This window comes from Ptychodera flava, chromosome 13, assembly GCF_041260155.1.
Source record: "Ptychodera flava strain L36383 chromosome 13, AS_Pfla_20210202, whole genome shotgun sequence".
In the NCBI taxonomy this organism is placed as follows: Eukaryota; Metazoa; Hemichordata; class Enteropneusta; family Ptychoderidae; genus Ptychodera; species Ptychodera flava.
The window spans coordinates 26,520,922-26,547,512 of record NC_091940.1 but is presented as its reverse complement, the minus strand read 5'-3'; the positions used below and the strand labels follow the sequence as shown (position 1 = coordinate 26,547,512).

Genomic DNA, 26,591 nt, shown 5'->3' with positions numbered 1-26,591 from the left:
TTTGATAGACAGTGATTTTCAACATAGAAAAATAGTTTCATGTTTGACTTTTCAAACAAAATCACTGAAAAGTAGGTGTACAGCATGTCAGATTTCAAAACTAAGCAATCTAATTTAGCGTTGAGGTATTTATGAAGATAAAAACATTGGTTTTTATGACTTTTTATCAAAAACTCAAAAGGTAGATTTATCTGGAGCTCTCTCCAGATGTTGGCTTGGGCGAAAGCAGTGTCTTGCATGAGTGTAGCAGCTGCTTTCTTGCTATTTTTATAAACCACCTGACATGGTTAAAACTTTTTTATAGAGGATTTTCATATATTTTAATGTGATTGAAAAGTGAAAGAATTATGAAAGATCAAACTTTGACATCATAATATCCATTGCACCAAATAAAACCTAACTGTACTTGCTTAAAAGGTTTGTAGTGTGTAGTTAAAGGCGTCCTTCTCAATCCCAGGTTCTCGCATTAGCAAATGTGTCAACAGCCATTAACAGTTTGTCATTCTTTGTTTTCCATTGAATATTTCATCAAGTAAATAATATTTATATTAGATAAATCTGATTATTGAGTGGGGAGTTAAGACAGATACCTGAAATTACTACATATGTAATTTCTTTATCTCATCTTTTTGTGTGTTTTCCAGTTATGAAACAAAATAAACCTTTGGCATTGTCAGGCCAACCATATTTTCAAATGGAAATCAAACAACGACGTGTCCAAACTGCACTTTGTTACCGATTGATGGGGTTATACCTATAGAAATGGTGTTTGACAGCAATTATAACATAAATGCCTGACAATTTGTGAACAGATTGGAACATTGAAATCACATGATATACTTGATGCAGTTTGCGGCCAGGTATTTTTCTAGTTTTGAAAGTTAAAGGTTTGTGGAAATCAGCTGTAAAGCAGAGTTTACGACGGTGGATTGTCAATATTGTGCATGCAACAGAGTGACTTTTGTAGAACTTGTTATACATGATATCTGCAACAAAATTATGTAGAATATTCACTTTGGCTTAACTCCTTGACGACAATGTTTTTTTTCACTATTTGTTTTGACCAGACCTACGGTGCAGTTTACTTTTCATGATCTCAGACATTTAGGCAAAAAAAAGATCGTTTCTGGTCACTGCAGCGTCATGGCTTTTTGGAGGGTTACACTACTCATCAGTACAGCATGTCCAACAATGCTAAAAAGAAAACTGTTGCATCAATAGTGCAAAACCAGGAATAAAAAATCGCCGCACCACTTTTGCTGAATGTCAAGGACCAGAAACTTTTTTTTGCCTTACAATGATCTAAAATACTATCATAACTGATAAAACTGATCTGCTATGATAAGTCATAGCTATAGTTTTTCTCAGTATGTTTTATATATATATACATGTATATATATATATATATGAATAGGCAATGATGAGTCATTAACTGTCTTTTTGACCTGGTTTAGTTTTTTGATATTTTATGTGTGTTAAGATACATATAAATAAAGCTGCCATGATAAGTTATAGCTGTATTTTGTCTCAGTGTTATTTTCATTTTATATGTATAAATATATAAATATGAATATGCCATGATAAGTCGTACCTGTTTTTCACTTGGGATGTCGTGTTTTGATAATTTATATATCATATATTATGTGTATCTGCCATGATAAGCCGTAACTATACACCTATACATCGATATCATTAGAAATAACATTTTGTACACGTACACAGAACCTTTGTTGTATTTCATGATTAACCCTTTGAGTGCTATAATTTCTTCCGTCAAATTTTTACTGCAACATTTTACCAATCCTTATGAATTTTTGTGATACTTTTGGGTCTAAGGGACAACATATTCCATTAGCTACAGTCTTATATCAAAATTTTGGCAAAAATCTGAAAAAAAATTTGATTGGTATATATTTTAATAGGGCGACAAACACTATGGCATTCAAAGGGTTAAAGATACCGATGAGGAAATGATTCTCAGGGCTGACTACTCAATACAGGCTGTTGGCAAGTTTTACACGTGGCATTCTGATATGAGATTGGAAGTATAAAACTGTATTTTTTACCACAAAACAGAAAGACTGTATTTGCCCGAAAGTGACAGCCAGCTAAAAGGAGATGTAATATACCTGACAGCAGGGTTTGAAATACTTGGCAGCTGACTACATAGAAGTATGCATCTGATGCAGATATAGCTTAATTACCAATATCATTACTATAATGATGTGTACACTGAAAATAGTTTACAAAAATGCACTTTGATAGTTACATGTACCAGAACATTATCCTGGTTTTTGTCATTTTGACTGGCAAGATTGTTATTTTCTAAAATGATTTACTGAAATAAATTTATCAAAAATGTTGAAGGTATATTCGCGCCCTTGTGACAAATGTCCCCAAAGCGGACCCGTTGTCCCACATTCCCACATACTATGGGTCACCTCTGTGCACTCATGGTGTTAGACTGCAAGTAACATCTGTTACAGCCGATGGCCTTTGTTTTGCATGAGTATTTTGAGGCTTATAACGTACTTTCGAAGCTGTGGTTAAAAGTAAATAAAACGCTGCACTTGGTTGCAGTCTGGCTAAGCTGTGATTGGCAGCAGGTACATGTACATGGTATACTGCTGCAAATACTTGTCTGAAATTAAAACATGAGCAACACTGTTCTGGTAGCTTGAATTTCGCTTTGTGAAACTAAATTATAATAAAATAATACAAAATTTGATTTACAACTGACGCATGTTGTCCCCAAGATGTGCAAAATGTCCCAAAAAATAGATGGTAGTGGTTCACATGCAGTTCCCCTGGTTGCAACACTGGATATTGCAGCTGTGCGGTTGAACTTGAAAGCAAAGGTGATAAAACACAAGGAGACTGTGAACACAGCCATATGTTGATTCAAATCTTAGAACTTGCCTGAAATGATCGGGCGTATGACTTTGAAGATATTGTAAATTGATAAACTACGGGCAGCACTTTGAGATGAGCACTTTGACCATACTCGGATAGAAGCTGCAGATGCAAGTTTTAGATTTGCGACATGAACAAACTTGAAGTTTACAAAAAAACTCTCTATGCTGTGACGAAATGCAATACATCAATGAGTATGTTCTACAATCCACAGTCTAGTCACAGTTAGTGGAGACCTGATGACCTTGGTCTAGACTTTGACTCTTCATATCATCTGAACACTGTTCTAGAAACACAGCTGGTTTCTTTGTGATAGGGCTTGATGTTGATATGTTGGTAAACAACAGTTATTAGCAATCGTGAATGCTGTGCTTGTTGTTTACATGTCATTTTTATATAGTTTAATTACAGCATTTCTACTTTTGTTTTCGTTTTAACCCTTTGAGACCCATAGTCAACTTTTGTTCCCTTTATAGAATTTGACATTATAGCCAGCAACTTTTTTCAGATCCAGACAAGTTTTTGCCGATTTTTTCCAAAATTTTGGTCAAAAACTCCAGCCATTGAAATTGTATGTCAATTTTGTCCAACATTATCAAAAAATTACAGATAAAATTCAAAAAGATTGGTGAAATATTACCCTGAAATTTTTGTGGGGAAAATCACAGCACTCAAAGGGTTAATATTGATAACTGGAGGCTATTTTACCTTTAACCATGGAGGTTTCTACCTCTGTGCTTTAACAGACTTCAAATCTTGAATTTTTTTTTTCAAGTTTTATATATATTGCACTTACTTGTAACATGGACATCCATGCTTGTAACAAGTATAAACTACAAGGTATGACAAAATTGCTGTTTTGTAATCACCGTACAAAGGATGGGAAACCAAACTGGAAATGGATTCTCCATTTTGAAGTTGACATTTCTGATTTTTTCTAAAACAATGAATCACCAATTTATCAAAGTTTTGCAAGTTGGTCACTTTTTGATAATGAGGAAAATGGAATGACAAATTCTGAGACTAATCCATATCAAGGCTTGTCCTTGCAGGAGGGGTAATTCACACCTTTAGAACAATAGGCGTTTCTAGACCAGTGCTGAAGAAACAAACATGTGATGCCTGTGTGAAGTTAAAAATGGACAAGAAACTATTTTGTATCCAGGAAAATTTGTCAGACTTGCTCTCTGCTTTTAAAAAGTTGAATTGAGTTCAGAGAAACACAAGTATTATGTACATTTCTTTGTCGATTTTTCAATTTTGTTCAAAAATTGCAACTTTTAGACTATCACAAAAACAAACATGTTTTAAATTCAGATTTTGTAAACAAATGTTTTCATCTGTGCAGAGAACATTAGTGAGCTTTGTAGCTGAGTTTAAAATTAAAATTTGCTTGGTTTTTAGAACACAGACACTTAGGTATATGAATAATGTTCACAGAACCTGTAACTTGAAAATTTTTTACTGTCTTTATCTTGTATGCCAAGTGCAAATTCTTGTTCTGCTCCCAGAAACATGCTGAAAGACTAAAGACAGGCTTAATCAACACTAAAGTGGCCACGGGTGTAAGTTAGTTACCACATGGAGGTACTACCTCCATTGTCCGTACATTTAGACTGAACTCTTATTGTGCATAGATCCTCGAGGCTCTATGTCTTGTGTTTACATTTGAATTGTAGTAGTAGAGACTAGAATTCAGTTGTCAATAGTAAGAATGCAGTTTCCATCTCTACAGGCTGAGTTGACAAGCCGAATACTGTGTATCTCAACATTGTATGGGCAATAAAACAAGAAATGTTACATATTAAAAAACAAAAAAATAGTGAAAAAAGTCATCAAAAAGTTACACCTACTGACCCATTATAAGATATTGTATTGACATATACCACGGGGAGCCCCTGTAACAATCTTGAGGATCCCTGTTGTCAAGAACTCTATAGCTTTGGTATACCAAACTAGCAGTTCTACACATTCTAAGGAACCCATACACTGATTAGCCGTGGGAAATAGTCATTTGCTGAAAATCATGCACCATTCTGTATGCATAATAATAAAGGCAGGATGACAACAAACTTTGAATACTAATAAACAATTACTTATCAGTGTTATCCGATGAACAATAACAGATAAACAACGGTGTTGCTGGCTGTTGATATCATGCAGACCTATTGTTCCACAGTAGACAGTGTCTGTGGCCTAATCAAGATTGTGCAAATTGCTTTTTTGAGAATAATACCACATAACACCACAAATTAAGCCTTATCAGATAAGAGGGAGACATAAACAAATAAACTAATAAACTTTTTGAGCTGCATATAGTGTATGAAAAACAAAAATAGTGCCCCTCCATAAGTGAATCGGATGCCAAGACCTGACTGTCATATGCTTTTTGACTAATTGACGATGTTGCGTTGAAAAGCCTTTTTTTAATGCACAAATTTTTCATAGCTAAGAAAGTCAAAAATCTGCAGATGTTCATGTTGAAGTCCAAGGTCCAGAAAGATACATTACCCAGACCATGGAGGTAGTCTCTACTACCTCCATGCCCAGACACATGGATTGTACCATTATCGAAGGGAGGGGGGAATAGCTGAATTCAAAGTGTGCGCCCCGTAGCTTGTTCTCTACATGGTGTAATTTTTTGTAATCCAGAAAATGTGGGGTTTGCATTTGTTTTAACGCTTGGAGATTTTATATTTTCCTGTAGGAATGCCATATTGAGCCATGATCAAGCTCTCTATCACTGGTGATAGAGGTACCGTGATCAAGCCACAAAAACAGAGTTTTCAAACTGCACAGGTGAATCCCTGATCGGGCCAAAAAGTCAAATTTGCATAACAAAGCAGTTCACCCTGGTGTGTACGAAAGGGATCTTCTCATGAAGTCTAATCTATAAAGACCCTCTAGCCTTTTGAATATTATTGCTCTGGTAACCCCATCGTTGAAAGGGCAATTCAGCATAATTTAACATACAAAGGAATAATATTTTAGACATAGAGTTCACCTGAGAACTCACTTGTCATGGAATTTGGCGGCAAATTGTGGAAAGACTAAATTTTTTTGTGAAATTTATAAATCAAACCAGGGGTTTATTCTTTTGGAACTTCCACAACTCAATTGGAAACACTGTGAGCAATGAAAGGGGCCCAGGGGCTGGCCATTAAAAAGAAAGGCAATTTGCATAAATTTGGTGGCTGCTGTCTGAACACAGAGCTAGGGGTACCAAAATTGGGAACAGTAGTGTTTTAAAACCAAGTTTATACATAATTGGTCATTAGTGAAGCAAACTTGGCCGAGGGCACATCAGCAGTCTCCTGACAGAGGAATCACTGAAACAGTGCAGGTAGCTTGGTGTTTTTATATTATCTCTTTCATTAAGATAGCAGTGTGTGAGATATTATATTTTCCATCATCAGGCAAATTGCTTGTTCTTCTGTTGTGATATCAGCATTTGATCATTATCATGAGCTTTTGATTATCCGAGAGAAAACTTTAGAAATTAATCCAATTGACATGAACGAGAATTGGTCCAAATGTTGGTGCATATTTTTTCCACTTTCATTCATTTTAGAGAAAAACTCTGAACATTGACCTTCATGGATGAATTTACAGCAGTGAGTGAGTTCAAAATTTTCAGTGACTCTATCAAGGATAATCGATAGATTGAAGCCAAAATTTTCTTGTTGTAAAAGTTGATCATCCTTTGAAGCCATGTATCATCTGCAAAAGAACTCTATCCTGAAAAAATAATTTGTGAGTTTGCAAGGGCTGAGTTTTGTTAATATATGTTGCTTATTCTCTGCAAATGAATGTCAACAGAAACCAAGTTTTTACTCCTAAAAAGTCAAGTTTTATGAAGGTCATACCATATTTCTTGATTTAAACAGTTGTCTTCTAAACAATGATAGAAATTGCATGTATACATAACAATGTTTCAGAATTTGTGTGAATTTTAAATTTTGCGTACTCTGTCCTGAATTATGACTGATTTCTGAACAGAAGTAAGGATCCATGACCTTCAAAAAATTTGCAATACTTTGCAACATTGACTAAGTGATTCCATAGTTTTGAAATCATAGTCCTATGTTATGACATAAGAAACAGCTTTGTCTTAGAATTTCATAATGATAGCAAGGGACTGTGAAATTGTTATAACTCTCTGTGTATCTTCCAGTAGGATAATCATCCCAAATTAATAGGAATCAATTACGAGAGCTTACGCCCTTAGCAGTCCTTCAAGTCCCTGTTGACAGGTGTGAATAAAATAAACCCCCTAATGAGAAAAAAATATTGACAAATCAGCTGAAAAATGGTGACTGTACTCCCTAAACCAACCATATTATTATTTTCAGACAAAATAATAATTAGGCTGCTTTACATTACTTCATGTGGAGCATTGAGGTTCTCTGTCTATTATCTCAATGTATGGAGCATATCCACTATCAATAGACGGTGAGCAAGCCGGTGTGGTGACGTGTTCAGAGATTTAAAAGTCAAAGGTCATAATAAGCCCTGACAGTGTGGCATCTGTGATTATACTGGTGTAATCTTGTGAACTGAAAGTCAATTGTCAATGATACAGAGCTAGACTCATTCCGTTTTGATGAAAATCTACACAAAAGTGAAATACAGCTCTATGCCACCCCTCGGTTTTTACAAGCTGTGGAGAACAATGAAATGCCACGGTTGTAGATGATGTGCATACAAGAACACACTGAACCTTTCACAGTCTTGATTTCAATTGCCATGCAGACATAAATGATACATCAAAATTGGCATAGACCAAAGTTACTAACAGGAGAGGAACATTTGAATGATTTCAAGAAGTCCTGAAAGACAAGTTTTTGCCAGTTCAAGCAAATTTGTGCTGGAAAATTTCTGTGGTTTAAACAATTTCAAGTGTAGGACGCAAAAAAATATTACATTCGCCTTGTTGAAGAGGATACATCCTCATTTATGACAGCCATGCGTAGCAACTGCTGAGCAATGATATTTCATCAATTCTCATTCATAGTTACATACTTTATCCGCAGTCACCACAATGAAAACACAGGAGGAAATATTGACTGTCAGTCAATATACGGGGCACCAACAGTGTAAATATGAGTCAATCACCAACTTTTTGCTGAAACTTAGGTGAAAAGGTGTAGGAATATTTATAATCCCAACCATAAGTATCGAAGCCAGATGACTTGCAAAAGAAAGTCAAAATCCTTGAGTTACAACACTTTAAATATAATAGGTTCATGGTCAGAGACAGGTTAAATTGATGTAATGTACCCATTCTCTACTTATAGTTATTTACTTTTTCTTTCTTCTCTTTCTGTTATACAGGTATGAATTCATCCAGCGGTATCAAAGGCAAGAAATCAACATGGGATGTCCCAGCATCGGATATGGCCCGCAATACTTTCAATCCCATCCGAGATATCGTCGACAGCATGAGAATTCAACCCAATCCAGAAAAGGAACTGATTGCACTCTCAATAGGTGAGCTACAGCTGGCATCACGGAACCATTAGATTGACTTTTGTCCCATCAAGTGCATATGTCACCACTTCAGGTCAAGTTGTATAAAACTAGGAAGGCATAAACATATTACATGTCCCATATGTTGCATTTTAACAGACTTCAACATTTGACAGTCCATGGAAATAGACACTGGAAATTAATTTTATTGGATATATATTGGTTTTGGTTCAGTTGTACTTTTTACTGACTTAATTAATTGGCAGATGGGGAAGTGATAGGCCTGGTAAAATTATGGTAAGCATGCATTTACATAATAATTGAATGATCTATTCATATGGATGATCTGTGAAAAATCAGCACAACTTAGTGAAATTCAAATGTTTGATATAAAAATAATGGCAATTGAGTTTAGGTTCAGTAGCTTTAAATAGCATAGGTTGGGTCTCTGGAAACAGATATTTTTGGATAATGTGGGCTGTGTGTCGCCACAATGTCTGTCTGTTTGTCTGTTTCTTTGTATGTGTATATGTGTATCAATCGGTATTTCTGTCTGCTATTGACAAATTTTGCTCATCGTCACAAATTAAAAACCACTGGTCAGAATATCTTGCAATTTGCTAAGTAGCATCATCACACAAACTTAATAAATCTGATTACATTTTGGTAGATGTGCACTGCATAATTAATCGTCATTTGCATAATTAATGAACATACATTAGGCTGCAGCTGATGAAGTCCCCCACCAAAATTGATGAAACTATGCAGGTACTCAAACTGTTAAAGTTTAGTGGGTGTGGTTTACAGATTTTAAGTCTTTTGCAAATTTAGTAAATTTCCGTAATAGCGTTGATTGCGATTTCAGGTTTGTTATAGCTGTATGCGCGTGACTTTCGGACAACGCTGCCTTAAAATTCGGACAAACTTTGTTGTTGCATGTACGGCTGTTGTTGCAGCTTGTAGTCTGAGCTATAAAATACCACGAACTAGTGTGATTTTTAGTAACCATTGTAACACTACCAGGTTTTATTTTCGTCGTTTATGCGGAAAATGCAGACAAATATTTATTTATGCATTTTAATGAGAGAAAAACATGACATCATTTGCGATCAGTGCTATTGGACTCTAAATCAAAACTGAGGTCACCAATTTTGACTGGATCCCTGCTATACATTGATCATACTTAGGTCTACTTACTAATATGTGTGTAATTAGGTGATATAATCAATATTTAGAGCACGGATCTTGACCATACTTTGTGCTATTAATTGTAAGTTTGACGAGCATGCCATTCCAATTATCAGCTCATTTGGATATTTAATGAATTTCTGTAATCATGCAGTACTGAGTGTGCCAATTTTGACCAAACCAATTGTTATTCACGGTTCTTATTTCTAGTCATTTTAGACATTTTTCATGTTAGACACTTTACGAGCACCAGATTCTTATTACTAGCTCATTTGCATATTGAATAAATTTCTGTAATTAGGCTGCATACATTGTATCATTACTGAGTGCAGCAATTTTTATAGAACCATTGAGGGTTTTGCAAACAACAAGAAGTTATTAAAATAGATGTCATGACTATCTCCCATTCCTACCTCCATGAGAAGCCTGCGTGTCATGTGTGTATATGCCTATAACTTTACTTTTTCTATTTTATCAAGGAAACATCTCATTCTGGCAATTACCATCCCTATAAATCTCCTTCATCAACTTGTTTTACCAATCACCAATGCGGACGCTTATAACATTGACCAAATTTGTAATTTTAGAGGTTTGCACATATGCCTTAAGGTAGAATGCGCCTCAGGGACAGATATGCAGACTGAAATTTATAAAGTTCTTTTCTGATCTATCACTTTAGGGGTTTATTTTAAAAGCCATTGGTGTATGAAAGAAAACGTTTCACTGGCTTAAGCTTTTTTAAATTCCAAAATTATATTTTTCTCCATAGAGTTAACACAGGGATGAGTGGCCATTTGAATTTCAAAAATTGGTAAACCATAGATAATTTATTTCTCAGACTAGCACCAAAATTTACACGGTGACCCCCAATTTTTATTCTTGATTTTGAAAGATGCAGAAAGATGTTTTGAAACATTCCTTGAGAAAAGGTTTAGCAAAAGTTAAAGTCTGTCACTATTGAGGCTACCACCTCAATACCTTTCTTTCATTTCTGATTTTTAATTCAATGAACACAGGTGATCCCACAGTCTTTGGCAATCTGAAACCATCAGAGAATATTGTCGATGCTGTTGTGCATGCTGTCAAAACTGGAACGGCCAATGGATATGGACCGTCTGTTGGTAAGTGTGTGGAAATTGCCGAAATTTGGAGGATATGTCAATCACTAGATTTATCTGCATGATTTAAGGAGACCCTATTCTTTATCTGATGAGAAATCATGTTTTGCATGCAAAGCTGACATTCAAACCCTGAAAGTACAAGGCTGTAGAGTGTTTTTTCTTCATATTGTCAAAGAAAACAGAAGAAATATGAACTCTCAAAACATAAGACCTCATAGCAACATATCATGTTCCTGCGTCACCAGAGCAGAAAAACATTTCTACTTTCCGAAGCTGTTCTTTCATCAAACTTATGGGTGCAAATAACGCATGTGACGTGTGTCACAGTAACTCACAGGATGTATTATAAGTATTTGCTAATGTTAGTGCTGTATTTTTTCCCCAAAAATTTCAGTGCAAGATTTTACCAATTTTAATGAACTTTTCTGTAATTTTTCTGATAATTTTGGACCAAAAACCCACATTTCATGGCCACAGTTTCGATCAAAATTTGGTAAAAATTTGACAAAAATGACTGAGGTATATTTTATAAGGGTGACAAAAATTGACATTTGCACTCAAAGGGTTTTAACTTGACAGAATTCATCAAATTGTTGTAATTTTAAGTATGCAACTCTTTAGATAATGTAATATTGACAGTAATGACAATATTGAAGTACCTTGTATTGCGCATTATTTACTTTTTTAGTGGAGGGAATAATTTCTGTATGATTCAAAAATGTGACTTTATGGCAAACTGACGCTCCGCATACTGTTTTGTCATCTTGTGCACAGGTTACGTGGAAGCCAGAGAAGCTGTAGCTAGAGCGTACAGTGACGCAAACGCTCCAGTCGAAGCCAAAGATGTCATTCTCACCAGTGGCTGTTCAGGTGCAATAGAACTTGTCATATCAGTGTTAGCCAACCCAGGACAGAATTGTCTAATTCCCCGTCCTGGTTTCTCCATCTACGAAACTATCGCACTGTCCCTTGGGGTCGGAGTGCGCAGGTACAATCTCTTGGTAAGTCAGGTTTACATGCATAGTTAGTTATCAGGCTGTTTCCATAGTGATAAAAAAATTCAAACTGCTTCAATTTCAGTGTGCATCCTTTCGGCCATCCACACATGGTCAGAGGTTATCACATGTATGAAATACATGGAAAAAAGTTTTGACAATTCGGATGCAAGTGCTATATATCTTTTGATACTGTGACCTATATCAAGATGCTGGTAGCTTTGAAAGCTTGTCGAACTTACCATCCACCTGTTACTATTATTTTGTCAAGAATATAATGAATTTATTTTATCTCATGAAGTATTGTTTAGTGCCAAATAATTATAAAAACAGCACTCATTAAGATTGTCAAGATAAGAATCTTTGGCACACTGAAGTTACAAAGCATATTCTGTCACATAATAGGCAACTGATATATGTTCAGAGTGTGTACATTTAGTATGTATCTCAATGTGTGTTTGTTCTGTATAGTTTATGCTGGTCTGAAAAATAGCTGCCCTCTTCAGTTGTCTTGCTACAACATGCTGTATGCAGAAAAAAGTGCAGATCATGGATTTCTGTCTTTCTGGTCTAAAGAAAAGGATTTTCACACCATTACCGTACTCGTCCGAGTATAAGCCCGGCTCGGCAACACTAAACAGCGGTAAAACTAGGGGAGGGGCTTATACTCGAGCAACCCCATGTTATCTGGCATGGACGTTTAATTTATGCTAATTTTATGCACGATTTTTTCCAACACCACTCGATCTTTCTATCGTTTTCAAAATCGACTTACACATCCAAAGAAATTGATTGTACAATCTCTGAATACAGAAGTGACATTTTGGTAAAATTTCAGCGTCGAAAAAAACCCCTAAACTTCAAACAAGGACGTCATGTATGCTGCTGATCAACAGTAATGTGAACAGGCATGCATTGCCTACACGGAAAGGCAACTCAATATTCCAGTATCAAACTATCTACACCTTATGAAAACAACAACATAGCAGTGAAAATTGTAATAGTCACCAGGAAAAGTCTTCACAAATGAAAGGATAATTGCTTCAAACAAAAGAAACTGCATGTTTCAAGCATGAAACATCGTGGACGTGAATGAAAATAAACAATGGCGGACCGGACGTGAGTGAGACTATTCTATTTATGCGACGGGGGTGAGCAGGGTCAAAGAATCAGGAAAGTACTGGAGAAACGTGTCATTTTCCTTACGATGCTGTCAACGGAACTCCAGTTTCCCATGTTTTAACATCTTTTAATAGTTTCTTTATTATCTAAAAGTAATTTTGCCAAGTTTAATGACCAAATATACTCTCCTACCCTTTCTGTATGTGAGTTACACTAGGGTAGGGGCTTATAAACGGATGTAATGCATTTTCTAAAATCCTCTGAAATCAGTAGGGGGGGCTTATACACGAGCAGGGGCTTATACTCGGACGAGTACGGTATATGTATGGTAACGCCCATCCATCCATCCACCCACTTTTTCTTGTGCAAATTTAAATGCAGTTGGACATATGGTGTTACCAGCCACCAGAGGGCGCAATTTACATTTCCTGCAAGGTGGTTTATGAAATGTCTGATTTACCTCAAGTTCATGGGCCATGTAAGTGAACTTGATGAGACTGATTTAACCCTTTTCCTGCCAGACAGTAATATCTGTATTACTTCCCCATCAGCCAAGTCAGTAAAAAGTGGTATTTAGCCAAAACATGACGTATTTTCACCCGCTTGGCTTGGTATGTTATAGCATCTTTTGTCCAAAAAAAATCAACTTTACATTATTATGTTTTCAACAGCCTTCAAATGTACAGTATTATGTTAAAATACATCATATTGAATATGTTGTGTTTCATTAATTTTAACCATCTTGACCTGGTGGTGAAATATGGACTTGGCAGGAAAAGGGATATACACGTGATTTTCATAACAAATGTTCATGCATCTTTTCTCCAAAGCCGGATAAAGACTGGGAAGCTGATGTAAGTCACATGGAATCGCTGATTGATGACAACACAGCATTTATCATTGTTAATGATCCGTCAAACCCGTGTGGATCTGTCTACTCAAAAGAACATTTACAGGACATTTTGGCTGGTGAGTCTATACACTTTTGCAATAAACTATTTCTTCTCTGAAACTAAATATAGGGCCTGACTTGGAAATTAATCAAAAAAGGCATAATTGTTTGTCAAATTATTGTTTTGACAATTTAAGGAATTTTTTTATATCTACATGCCACTTCTCTAAGCCATTTTCAAAATTTGAAAGATTTTCATTCAGAATTGAAACTTTATCAAGAAAGTGACGTGGTTTGTAAAAATGATTGCAACGTGCACTCTCAAAGTTTTGTACATTCTGTGTGTAAAAATAGGCTTCGACAGATTTTACATCGTCTGTATTTAACTTTCTCATAGTAATAATCCATGTTAGTATCAGGATATACACAACATATCGGTACTGAGATAGTCTGTCCATCTTGATGTTAGATAGTCATAATCTTTTATTAGTCCCCACGGACACCGTCCGGGGGGACTTATAGGTTTGGTCATGTCCGTGCGTCCGTGCGTCCGTCCGTCCGTGCGTGCGTCCGTCCGTCCGTCCGTCCGTTCACGCAGATATCTCAGAGATGCCCGGAGCGATTTCATTCAAACTTGGTACAAGGATTACTTCATATGTCATACAGATGCACGTCGATTTGTTTTGTGATGCGATCCAATATGGCTGCCAGGCGGCCATTTTATTATGATTTTTTCATGTACAGAGCCATAACTCAGGCATGTTTCAACTGATTTTATTCAAAGTTGGTACAAGGACATTGACCAATGTCATAGATATGCACGTCAATTTTTTTTGTGATACGATCCAATATGGCCGCCGTGCAGCCATTTTGTTACGATTTTTTCACGTACAGAGCCATTACTCAGGCATGTTTCAACAGATTTTATTCAAAGTTGGTACAAGGACATTGACCAATGTCATAGCTATACACATCAATTTGTTTTGTGATACGATCCAATATGGCCGCCGTGCAGCCATTTTGTTATGATTTTTTCATGTACAGTGCCATAACTCAGGCATAACTCAACCGATTTTATTCAAACTTGGCACAAGGATATTGACCTATGTCATGCACATGCACATTGATTTGTTTTGTGATACGATCCAATATGGCCACCGTGTGGCCATTTTATTACATTTTTCATGTCCAGAACCATAACTCAGACATGTATCAAGTGAATTTATTCAAAGTTGGTACAAGGAGATTGACCAATGTCATACATATGCACATTAATTTGTTTTGTGATACGATCCAATATGGCTGCTGTGCGGCCATTTTGTTATGATTTTACATGTACAAGCCATAACTCAGGCATATCTCAACCAATTTTAATCAAATTTGCTACAAGGACATTGACCTATGTCATACATATGCACATTTATTTGTTTTGTGATACGATCCAATATGGCCACCGTGTGGCCATTTTATTACGATTTTTCCATGTTCTGAACTACAACTCACACATGTATCAAGCGAATTTATTCAAAAGTATTTTTATCACAGACCTAATGAAGAGGACTCTATCCTCTCTGAGGACCTGTAATCAAAGTACCCATTAACAAGTGGGGACTGTGTCATCAACGATGACTTGTTACATTTAACTTAATTTTTTTCTGCATCTTAATATTTTTCAGTCGCTGAAAGGAACAAGCTTCCGATCATGTCGGATGAAATCTACGCAGACTTTGTTTTCCCTGGTGAGAAATACTACAATCTTGCATCGTTGACAACAGAAGTACCCATACTGGCGTGTGGAGGTCTCACAAAGAGGTAACTAATACAGTGCAGTCATTTAGAAATGGATAAATGCAACAAAATATGAGTGATATGGTGCTACAGTTGTGCTTTCTGAGACTTACAATATTTTTATGTAATAGTTATATCTGTTCACACGTGGGACACTACACTATCGGAATTTGTATGGAGGATGTTATCAGAAATAAGATTAACTTTTAATCAGTGTTGTAGTATACCATCATGACAATGCAAAAATATTTTTCAGAATTTTTTTATTAAACTTGTAGAAATAATTATTGACAACAAAGTCAAAATGGTCCTCTTTTACCACCAATGATAGAAATCGCAAAAATCACAAATTAAAGGCATTGAACATAATTTGAATGAAATCATGTGGTTCGATGACCCTGCTGTGTTTATGATTCTTAGTTTACTTACATCAGTGTTCACCTTTGTCACATGCTCCCTCATTAGTTTCACTGTATTGTGTAACTTCAAAAATTCCCCATCAATACAAGGACCAAAAGCTGTAACCTTTGATGGATTTTTTCACTTTTTGTGTTTTTAGTTTCTTATTCTACTCCCTAACCCTTTCTCCCCCAGTTCCCTGTATACAGGTCCAACTTTACCATAGAAAACAATGGATTTGGGACAAACCATGGTGGTGAAAGGGTTAAAGCATGTTGAGATATAGTGTACACAGTGTTCAGCTAGTCAACTCAACCTGTACATTATTGTGAAAACTTTATTAGTCCCCACGGACACCGTCCGGGGGGACTTATAGGTTTGGTCAGTCCGTCCGTGCGTCCGTCCGTGTGTGCGTGCGTGCGTCCGTCCATTCACGCAGATATCTCAGAGACGCCTGGAGCGATTTCGTTCAAACTTGTACAAGGATAGTGCCCTAGTACCTCATACAGATGCACGTTGATTTGTTTCACAATGCGATCAAATTTGGCCGTGTTAGAGGACTTTTTAGTTTTCACCTCCATAGACTCCCATGTATAAGGCAGACCATAGACTCCATGTATAAGGCAGTCCATAGACTCCCATGTATAAGGCAGTCCATAGACTCCCATGTATAAGGCAGTCCATAGACTCTCATGTATAAGGAAGTCCTCAGACTCCCATGTATAAGGCAGTCCATAGACTCCCATGTATAAGGCAGTCCATAGACTCCCATGTATAAGGCAGTCCATAGACTCCATGTATAAGGCAGTCCATAGACTCCCATGTATAAGGAAGTCCTCAGACTCCCATGTATAAGGCAGTCCATAGACTCCCATGTATAAGGCAGTCCATAGACTCCCATGTATAAGGCCAAGAAAAATAAAATTTAGTTTCTCATTGTATTCATATTGCAAAAAGGATGCAGTGACACAGTTTTTAGTCCCCACAGATAAAGTCCAGGGGGCTCATAGATTGGGTCATGTCAGTCCGTGAGTCCATCCATGTGAGTCTATCCGTTCACGCAGATATCTCAGACACTTTGACAAAATGTCACGTGACCTTGGTGACCTTTGACCTCGAATATACATATTTGTCCATAACTCAGTAACCACAAGTGCTAAACCTTTCATATATGGTATGATGGGACACCCTATGACGCCACATATTGTACCTCATTAATTATGTGCATATCTAATTTTGAGCGAGCCAATAGAGCTAGAGGTCTGATTTTTGGTATATATGGATAACTTAGCAATACATTTTTTTGACAAAATGTCACGTGACCTTGGTGACCTTTCACCTCAAATATACATATTTGTCCATAACTCAGTAATCACTAATGCTACACCCTTCATATTTGGTATGATGGGACACCTTATGACGCCACATATTGTTCCTCATTAATTATGTGCATATTTAATTTTGAGCGAGCCAATAGAGCCAGAGGTCTGATTTTTGGTATGTAGGGATAACTTAGCAATACAATTTTTTTGACAAAATGTCACGTGACCTTGGTGACCTTTGACCTCAAATATACATATTTGTCCATAACTCAGTAACCACAAGTGCTACACCCTTCATATTTGGTATGATGGGACACAAGGTTACTCACACCTTATGACGCCACATATTGTACCTCATTAATTATGCGCATATCTAATTTTGAGCGAGCCAATAGAGCTAGAGGTCTGATTTTTGGTATATAGGGATAACTTTGCAATACAATTTTTTTGACAAAATGTCATGTGACCTAGGTGACCTTGACCTCAAATATACATATTTGTCAACTCAGGAACCATTAATGCTATACCCTTCATATTTGGTATGATGGGACACCTTATGATGCCACATATTGTACCTCATTAATTATGTGCATATCTGATTTTGAGCAAGCCAATAGAGGTAATGTATGATTTTTAGTATATAGGGATAGACTATAGGATAGAAATTTTTTGACAAAATGTCATGTGACCTCGATAACCTTTCACCTACAATACACGATAATGTCAATAAATAAGTAACCACAAGTGCTATGTCCTTTATATTTAGTAGGATGGGAGACCTTATGACAGCACATGCTTTACCTCGTTAATTATGCCCATATATATTGTGGGCAAGCCAATAGAGCTAGAGGTCTGAATTTTGGCATATATGGATTAATTAGCAATACAATGTTTTTCTTTTCAAAATGCCACGTGACCTGATGACCTTTGACCTTGAATATGCATATATATGCATAACTCAGTAACCACAAGTTCTTTACGCTTCGATTTTGATAGGATAATAGACCTTAAGATGTCACATCTTGTACCTCATTTATTATGCACATATGTATTTCTTGGCTGGCCAATACAGCTAGAGGTCTGATCTTTTTTCCTGATTTAGAACCATAACTTATACATGCCTCTTGTTTCAAATTGGGAACAATGACATAGACCTATGTGTCCATAGATCTGAACATATACACTCCAGTGATACTTCTTAATGACCTCATTTCCCTGCCTCATCAAGACTAATACTCCTATTACAAGTTGGGACTATGTCATTGACAAAAACTTATTGTTATTGCTAACGGTGAATTCTGGTCAAGACTAGAATTCATAGGTAAACAATAACAGTGCATTCATTTTACACCTATAGATGAAATTGTGATAATCTAGATAATAGCTGTTTCAAAATGCTTTGGGGAGTAGATCAAGAATGTACAATTGACATAAAATTATTTATTTCTAGATTTGATAAAAACTTATCATCATCACCTTTTTACTGTACAGGTATCTGTGTCCCGGATGGAGAACTGGGTGGATTATTGTTCATGATCGTAATAATGTCTTCGATAAAGAGGTAATACTTCACAGCAGGCCTTCTTTCTTCAATGTCTTTTTTCTCAGTCACCCGCATGTTTCAGTGTTAAGGTCCAATCACAGTGTACAAAGGCAATACGGGGATGTATCAAAATCTGTAGATTAGAAAAGAACAAGCATGTAAATTCACCCCCATTCACCCCCTAAAATTCTTTGTGAAGTCCATAATCACTGTTGATGACAATGGGTTTAGGCCAAACCATTGTGGTAAAAGGGTAATGCACATTCGGTCTAGTTTTTTTAGAGGCCGAGGTTAACTTCCTCATAAGGTTTCTAAGTTTATCTTTTTTGCCAGTCCAAGGGGGCTTATGTTGAAAAGCAGACAGTGAAAAATGTGTTTATTTTCATTTTGATTCATATTGAGAAGTAACTTTTGCCCAATCAAGTCAATACAATGAATATCAACTTTTGAGTTTCAAAATCTTCACAGAATGATCTGTCCATAATAAGTTAATTATTTTTTTCATCATTGAAATAGCAAAAACCAAAGGCATATTCCATAACATAAACTATTTCCAGACACCACAAGTGCCACACTTTGCATTTTATGGTTCAGACAATTTCAAGGGACCCATTGGATGATTTCAGGAAAATGTCTCTTCCTCTGTTTGTGTGGTACACCGGCAAGCTGTCAGAAATGAGTCCAGGATGGCAATCAAATCTTGCTATAGATCAGAAAGACAATAGATGCAGTTGCCCAAAACCTTTACTACCCGGTCCATTTGACGTTCCATTCATTTATGTAAGGTGTATAATGATAATGTTATAATGAAAATCCTGCAAATGATGCATTTTTAGGACATTAGTGTCACTGTGCTGATGTCCTCATGTATGCATCCTTTGTGGTATTTCTTTCTGTATCTTGACGTTTAATTGTTTCACACCCACAGGTTCGTGATGGATTGTTGCGTCTGTCACAGCGAATTCTTGGACCAAACACACTGGTACAAGCAGCCATGAAAAATATCCTAGAAGAGACTCCTCAGCATTTCTTTGATAAAACCATTGAAGTTGTCAAAGTAAGTATTGTCTCTACATGGGTATTGTATACACAGTGTACAATCCAGATATTGGAAGGCTACGATGCAAATGTTTGAATACTTTCATAGTTATCATATCTTCCACTGCCACTTTATAAAATATTAAGATTTTAATGTTAAATATGTGCCACAAACTATCTGTCTATCTATAGATAGATAGACAGATAGATAGATAGACAGACAGATAGATAGATAGATAGATAGATATATAGATAGATAGATAGATAGATAGATAGATATTAACATATTGAGTGAGTGAATAATCCCCTCAATTGGAAGTGTCAGATACAAGGCAATGTGATTTGATGTCACCATTGTGTGGTTTTGTTTCAAAAATGGTTGATTTCAATCCTAATGTTCTCCAGTGTAAATGTATGTTTTTGTAAAGCAGCGCTACCTGTAGTTTGTACTGGTCATCTGATAGATTTGTATCCTGGTGAATTAACCCCGAGAAATGTTTTTTGTTGTTGACAGAACAATGCACACCACTGTTACAACAGAATTAAAGACATACCAGGCTTGACGCCAGTCATGCCAAGGGGAGCCATGTACATGATGGTAAGTGTGACATGGCTGTGTCCATAAAAAGTGATTGGACGCAGAGGTTTTTTATTGGCTTTGTTGGAATTGCCCATCAATGTACTTGTGTCATGCCATTTCATGAGATCATCGATTGTGAGAAAAGTCGATCAAGTCTTGTCTGAATATTTTTTGTCTTCGACGACTTCAGTTTGATATTAATAGATTTTTGAAAGACATTCAAGTAGAAACCTATCCCCTAGAATAACAGCAGCTTTTGTTATTGCCAACTATGGTATTGAAAGGGCCAAAAAGCCCTCTGCATATATTTATCAGTGACAGTAATCATATTATTGGATCACTTTATGCATTATGCTCCTGCGAAACTACAGTATACATGAGCTACAAGAAATTTCAAAATTACATAACTAATCTGGCTCAAGGATGTAATGTCTAGCCAGTGTTGTGCTTCTTTGAATTCCAAATATTCCCAAACATTCAGATGCATTTTACAAATGGAAGACATTCCCTGATCTGCTGTGATTACTGTACTTGACAAGTGCGCATATTAGTGAAAGTTTGTTGTCGCAGTCAGTCTTTTGGATCACGATTTTTAACCAACGACTGTATCATTCTCAGTGTCATAATTGAGTATCTGGACAGGGGAAAAAAAAGGTACCTGGGTTTTGTTAACAAGCTGACGACATGATCATCTCCATCAGTAGTATAGCTGATGTGTTTAATGAAATATTGTGTTAACTGATATGAAAACAGCCTTATGTTAAAAAAGCTGGTTCAGTAAAACAGCAATCTTTGATTTACAGGAATTTCTAGGACTCCTCAACTCATAATCATAATCAATAACTCATTGTCCTCCTAGGGTGCTGTTGAATTGTAATATGGATAATACCGACCCAAAACTAGATCAATGTCAACAAAAACTAATGTTAGAACTGCAAGTAGCTTTGAACAGTGCGTGTTTTCTCTCTAAAATGATTTTTTTAAAAATCTTTTTCCAAGATTGGTATCGACATTGACAGGTTTCCAGACTTCAAAGATGATCTAGACTTTACCAGACAACTGATCAGTGAACAGTCTGTTCTCTGCCTTCCTGGACAGGTAAGCACATGGCCGCATCAGTTTTAATTTTTCCACTCTGAGAACAATAACTCTGTACAGAGCTACAGGACAAACTAAGTGGTTTTACTGATACCCAACTCTGATTACGATATTAGAATTTGTTCTCTGAAATGTCACTTTTTAAAAGAGATGACAGTGACCACTATTTTCTTCTGCTGAAGTACTATTGGTGCAAAATACGAGGCATATTAGTATTAATTTATGCAAATTATATTAATGAGCATTGTTCCGGTATTGAAATTTTATGCTAATGATTCTTTATCAATGTGGAATATTCATGTGCCCCAAATCATGCATTGTATACTGAAGTATACAATACAGATTTATTGGCTTTGCCAAATTGTTAGATGATCAACTGGGCAGCCTTTTAGAAGCAGAAGATTAACCTTTTAGGTGCCAACGTCAGTTTTTGTCACCTTTATAAAGTAAACCCTAGTCAATTTTTCTCAGATTCTTGCCAAAATTTTGACAAAAAACTGTAGTCAATGAAATATGATGTCTGTTTGGTCCAAAATTTTAAAAATTTTTTTATAAATTCATAAAAATTGGTAAAATGTGGCAATAAAATTTTGATGGGAAAAATTACAGCACTCAAAGGGTTAAACCAAGTATGCATGTATAGTATACAGATATGCCAATGGGTAAACATTGAATCATAATTATTGTGTCAAGCCATTTTCTAACTTGCCTTACACTTCCTTTCCAGTGCTTCAAGTATCCAAACTTCTTCAGGGTCGTGTTGACCTTGCCACAGAACCGAACTGAAGACGCCTGCGACCGCATCGCAGAATACTGCAAGCAGCACTACATCACGGAAAACGGCAAAGTCTCTGACTAAGGGATGCACCTGTGATGCTGCATTGACATCTTATGAGTTTGGGGATGGGGGGTGGGGGGTTGACATTTGGAGGGAAAGACTCTTACTTTGGTCGTAAAAGACCAAATTTTTTTAGTATTTTATGACATCAAACAATCGAATGGCTAACAAACTGTATTGTTTAAGATCTGATGGACTGGTTAGTGTTTATATCTAGGAGGGAAGTCATCTACCCATCCACCATGGATAACTTGCATTACTGACATTTTGACCAACCCCATGAATATTTCTTGATGACAGCACTTAGTGGCGAAATGCAAACCTTCTGTTCCGTGTATTTTTTTTTTATTTCAACCGATGAAGAAAAGAACTTCAGATGTATAATATCTAATTAGCAAAAAAAATTGTTTTCTGTTATCGTAACAGAATGTATCACACAACTAACAGCTTTATGTTGCCTGTTTTGACTGTGATTTCTTCATGTTAGGCAAGGCATTTTCAGTCAAATGGCTATAACCTAATTTGAATACCATGGCGCAAATTGCAGCTGAAAGATTTTATATTCCTTCGTTGATTCTGTGACTCCATGAGTGAATTGCATTTTTGAGTTGAAATTTTGACATTTGCCTCAAAGCAGAAAGGCAAAAAAATTCTTATCTTCTGGTGTTTTGAATTGATTTTAATTTTTTTATGTAAACATTTTCATTTTGTGTTCGGTATCCTCTCAGCAGAGGTCAAGTTCAATGGTCAATGCTAGTGATTCCTGTTACCTTGACCTCTGAACCTGATATATACCAAACAGGGCTGCAAATTGAATTAGTACTGCAAAGTTACAGTACACTTGCCTGTGGATTTTTGCGATGGCATGATGGCCAGATTTTCAAGAGGGCTGAATTCAATCTTTGATGAAAATAAAAATTTTCAATCGTTAATCTCTCAAATTCTTTGATGGTGGCCTTCGGACCATTTTCATTTCCAGTAAGATGGAAATTTGTGTGCAAACTTTGCTATCTTCAGAATGAAAAAAAGAGCTCAAAAGCAAATTTATTGTGCTACCTGAAGGCTGTCTACAGCTCTCTGCTGAATCTGACTAGGGCATACAGATTTTTATAGAACAACTGTGAATAGGACAGGTTGTTTTCTTCAAGTCAAAGTCAAGTGCTTGTCTTTGAAACGGATCCAGACACACACCATAGCCACGCACATGCGTACACGTTCATACAGTGTGCCACAGTGAATTATGATTGATGATGAAAACAAAACCCTGTTGCCCTTAACTAATTCTAGAACTTAAAGCAATATGCAAAAAACGTTTGTTATTATTTTTGAGGTCCTGAAAACCAGCGGGATCAGCTTTGTCCTGTGTTTTCCTGACCAAAAATTTAAATCATGTACCAAAGGAGGGATGTGAATGTCGGCAAAGCCTAATGAGAAAAACTTTACAGTTGTTGTGTTTGAACGATAGAAAAAGTTTTCAATATTAAGCAAGCTACGAGTGTACCTTAGACTTATATGGGCCAAAAAGCCAAGTCTTGGTGTAATGTAGATGCTTTTGAGCAATATTTTACTTGATTTTGTCTCATGTGTGACTGAGAAATTTCCAGTAGCATGTATTGAAAATTTTTGACGAATTTATATGGCATCATCTTGCCAGCAATATATTAGAACCAGTGTGTGCTCATGTTGTTTTATTCGCAATCCAGCCATTTCAGCTTGAATCACAGAGTTATCTGTTCAAAAACTTCATATGTGATGTAATAAAGTGTGCATGAGCCATCAGATGTATATCTTTAGATAATGTGGAAATGTTGAATTTCCATTTATTGTGCTTTTGTTTTCAACTTGAGTGTCGTTTTTGTCATTTTTTGTTTTTTCACAATGTCGATACTGGACTCAAGTGCAGGGTTCCATCTTGTGAGTGCGGCTTGACATAGCATATGTTGTCTACAGTGAAATACAGAGTATTTGCCTTGCCAACACAAACACAGTGTGTGCAACCTTGCCTCTGCTGTCCATATGTAATGTCCATCATTCACAAAGTAATTATAGTTCTGGAGCAAAATTCAATCGTCATCAGCTACATTTGACCACACACAGTCTTGACAAGTGTAATGAAAGAGACTTTTACATGATTTATGGAGTAAGCATGATATTATCTTCCGAAGGGATCAAAATTTATGCAAAAATTACATCAAAATTTACATGTAATAAAGCTTTAAACTGAAAATAATCATTTCAACACAAAACAATATGAAATAATGATCATCCTGTGAAACTTAGAGGGTCAAGAAAGGGGAAGGGATATATAGAAGTTCTGATAAGACAGATGAATTGCCATAGGTATGGCCTCTAGGGTTATCATTCATTGAAACAATCACTGGATAGAACTCTGCACTGCAGTATAGGTCCCAGCTCTTTTGTTTACATGTTTAATTATGGTGGCTATATTCCAATGGAAATAAAGATATTTTAAACAGTTCTTCTCTTTATTTTTATCAATTGTCCATGGTGTCCAACACCATATAGCCATGTAAGTGTGACAATAAGCCTTTGGCTGGGATCTGAAGTGACCCCCCTCCCCCCACATAATAATATCAGATGGTCCTATTCGCCTTGTGTGTAAGGTTTTGATCATTTAATATGGTCTTTTTAAAGATTGAAATGAAGCTTCCTAGTTTCAATATCACTCAGTACAAATTTTCAAACAGCAGGTTGGCCCAAAAAAACTTTAAAATATTAATAAGGTAATGGACTGTAAGGTTGCTTTAAAAAAACCAAAAGTCAAATACGACCTAAGTGTGTAAATTTTGTGTGCATTTTTAGTTTGTCCAAATGTGTAATCAACCCATTTTTCAGCGACTTCATTTCCGTAATTTGGTGAGTTAATGAAAAGCCAGCATTAATTTCAAGTTCCTGAAAATTTGTCACGAAAGATAACAGTTTTGTCCCCTCAAAAATTTCTAATAACTTTAGACTTTATTGTTTAATCATTTCTTGAAATTCATTCCTTGCGCTTTAAATATCTACTAATGTTGTCGAAAACGTAAGTGCTATTTTTCCGTTGCACCACAGACAGGAACTTTTTGTCTGTGGCTATACACAGATGTCTTGATGGTTTTCCAGACATCGTTGCTCTGCTTGCCCATGTAGTAAAGTGCGCCTTGAGCGGTGGAGAGTGGTGCTGCGGTCCTCTTCGTGTCTATCCTTACCGCCAGTGGCGCACTTTGTCCTAAATACTACACACGCCTGAGCGAATAAACATGCTCTGGAAAGCAATACTAAAATTCTGCAGCAAAAGTTTCAAATGAAATGTTGATAAAAATGCATGGAGAATCTTCTGATGTCATTCTTTTCATGTGTAGATATCAGAAATATAATTATTTTTCAAATTGCACTGACTTTTTTTGTATGCATACAGCAATGACAGACTTGAATATCTATCAATGGGTAAGTTGGATTTCAAAACAAAATTATCACTGTGTCACGGACATTTCCATTAAAAATGTCCCAAAGTAAATCATGTTAATGTCAAAAGAGAAGAGGAATACTGGAGGGAAGTATGTTGCCGTGTTGACTGCAAGAAAAACTTGGGAGTGCAATTATGAAAAACATTTCCTCATCGGGCTATCCCTTTCACAGCGATTCAGTTGAGCGTACTGTCGAAGATAGAAATATTCCATTGCATCCCAACGGCAGTTGATGACATGCAAAAAGTAGTTTTACATGAAAAGTCTCAGCCACTTCCATACATGCAAGATTCCGCTGAAACGTTTTCTGCATGGTATTAAATGCCTGCAGTACCCCAGATATACTTGCCCCAAGTCTGTTGGCTTACACATTTCATAACAGAATTTAAGGAGGGATTAAACTTCAGCGGACTGTCTAGTTGGTAGTGGATTGATATGATCGCCGAAAACGTACGCAGTAGTTTAATACCGCCGGACCAGTGACTACCACTCTCGCATACTCGGTAACAAATATTCCGACTCTCGAATTTTTACTATATTCTTGCGAGCTACCGTTTGTTTGGAGTTCATTTTAAAGCTATTGGAGTATGAAAATTTTCATCGTCTTAGTTTTTCGAATATCGAAAACTTTCTAAATCCCAAAGAGTTAACACAGGGATGACAGCCTTTTGGACATAGATACGCTCTTTAGTTTAAATTATGCAAATATACCTTGTATTTAAATTCGGTAAATGTTGGGTAATTCGTTTCCTAATGCTGGTTTTTAAAGAGTTTAACGTTTTAGTGTGGAAAGTTTGAGGAAAGATTTTTCACTTTCG

General features: G+C 36.3%; 3 protein-coding genes across 5 annotated transcripts in view; 1 reads left to right on the top strand and 2 right to left on the bottom strand.

Moving 5' to 3' along the window:
• LOC139147994 (testis-expressed protein 11-like) overlaps positions 1-4,891 on the bottom strand; it is a 44,576-nt gene extending 39,685 nt beyond the window's left edge. The window contains exon 1 of the mRNA XM_070719247.1: positions 4,771-4,891. The gene's annotated coding sequence lies outside the window, so the exon portion shown is untranslated. The remainder of the gene's footprint in view (positions 1-4,770) is intronic.
• LOC139147995 (tyrosine aminotransferase-like) overlaps positions 1-24,785 on the top strand; it is a 33,671-nt gene extending 8,886 nt beyond the window's left edge. For 2 of the 3 annotated variants that reach the window (XM_070719251.1, XM_070719249.1), the window contains exons 2-11: positions 8,248-8,403; positions 10,587-10,691; positions 11,466-11,692; positions 13,639-13,777; positions 15,377-15,512; positions 18,701-18,770; positions 19,681-19,809; positions 20,305-20,388; positions 21,370-21,468; positions 22,196-24,785. In XM_070719251.1, the coding sequence (XP_070575352.1) occupies positions 8,250-8,403; positions 10,587-10,691; positions 11,466-11,692; positions 13,639-13,777; positions 15,377-15,512; positions 18,701-18,770; positions 19,681-19,809; positions 20,305-20,388; positions 21,370-21,468; positions 22,196-22,327 (1,275 nt within the window). In that variant the 5' untranslated portion in view covers positions 8,248-8,249 and the 3' untranslated portion in view covers positions 22,328-24,785. Of the gene's footprint in view, positions 1-5,939; positions 6,257-8,247; positions 8,404-10,586; positions 10,692-11,465; positions 11,693-13,638; positions 13,778-15,376; positions 15,513-18,700; positions 18,771-19,680; positions 19,810-20,304; positions 20,389-21,369; positions 21,469-22,195 lie in introns of those variants that run through there. The other variant, XM_070719250.1, reaches the window with a different exon arrangement.
• Positions 1-26,591, bottom strand: part of LOC139148009 (uncharacterized) — a 497,920-nt gene that overhangs the window by 93,440 nt on the left and 377,889 nt on the right. The gene's annotated exons all lie outside the window — the stretch shown is intronic.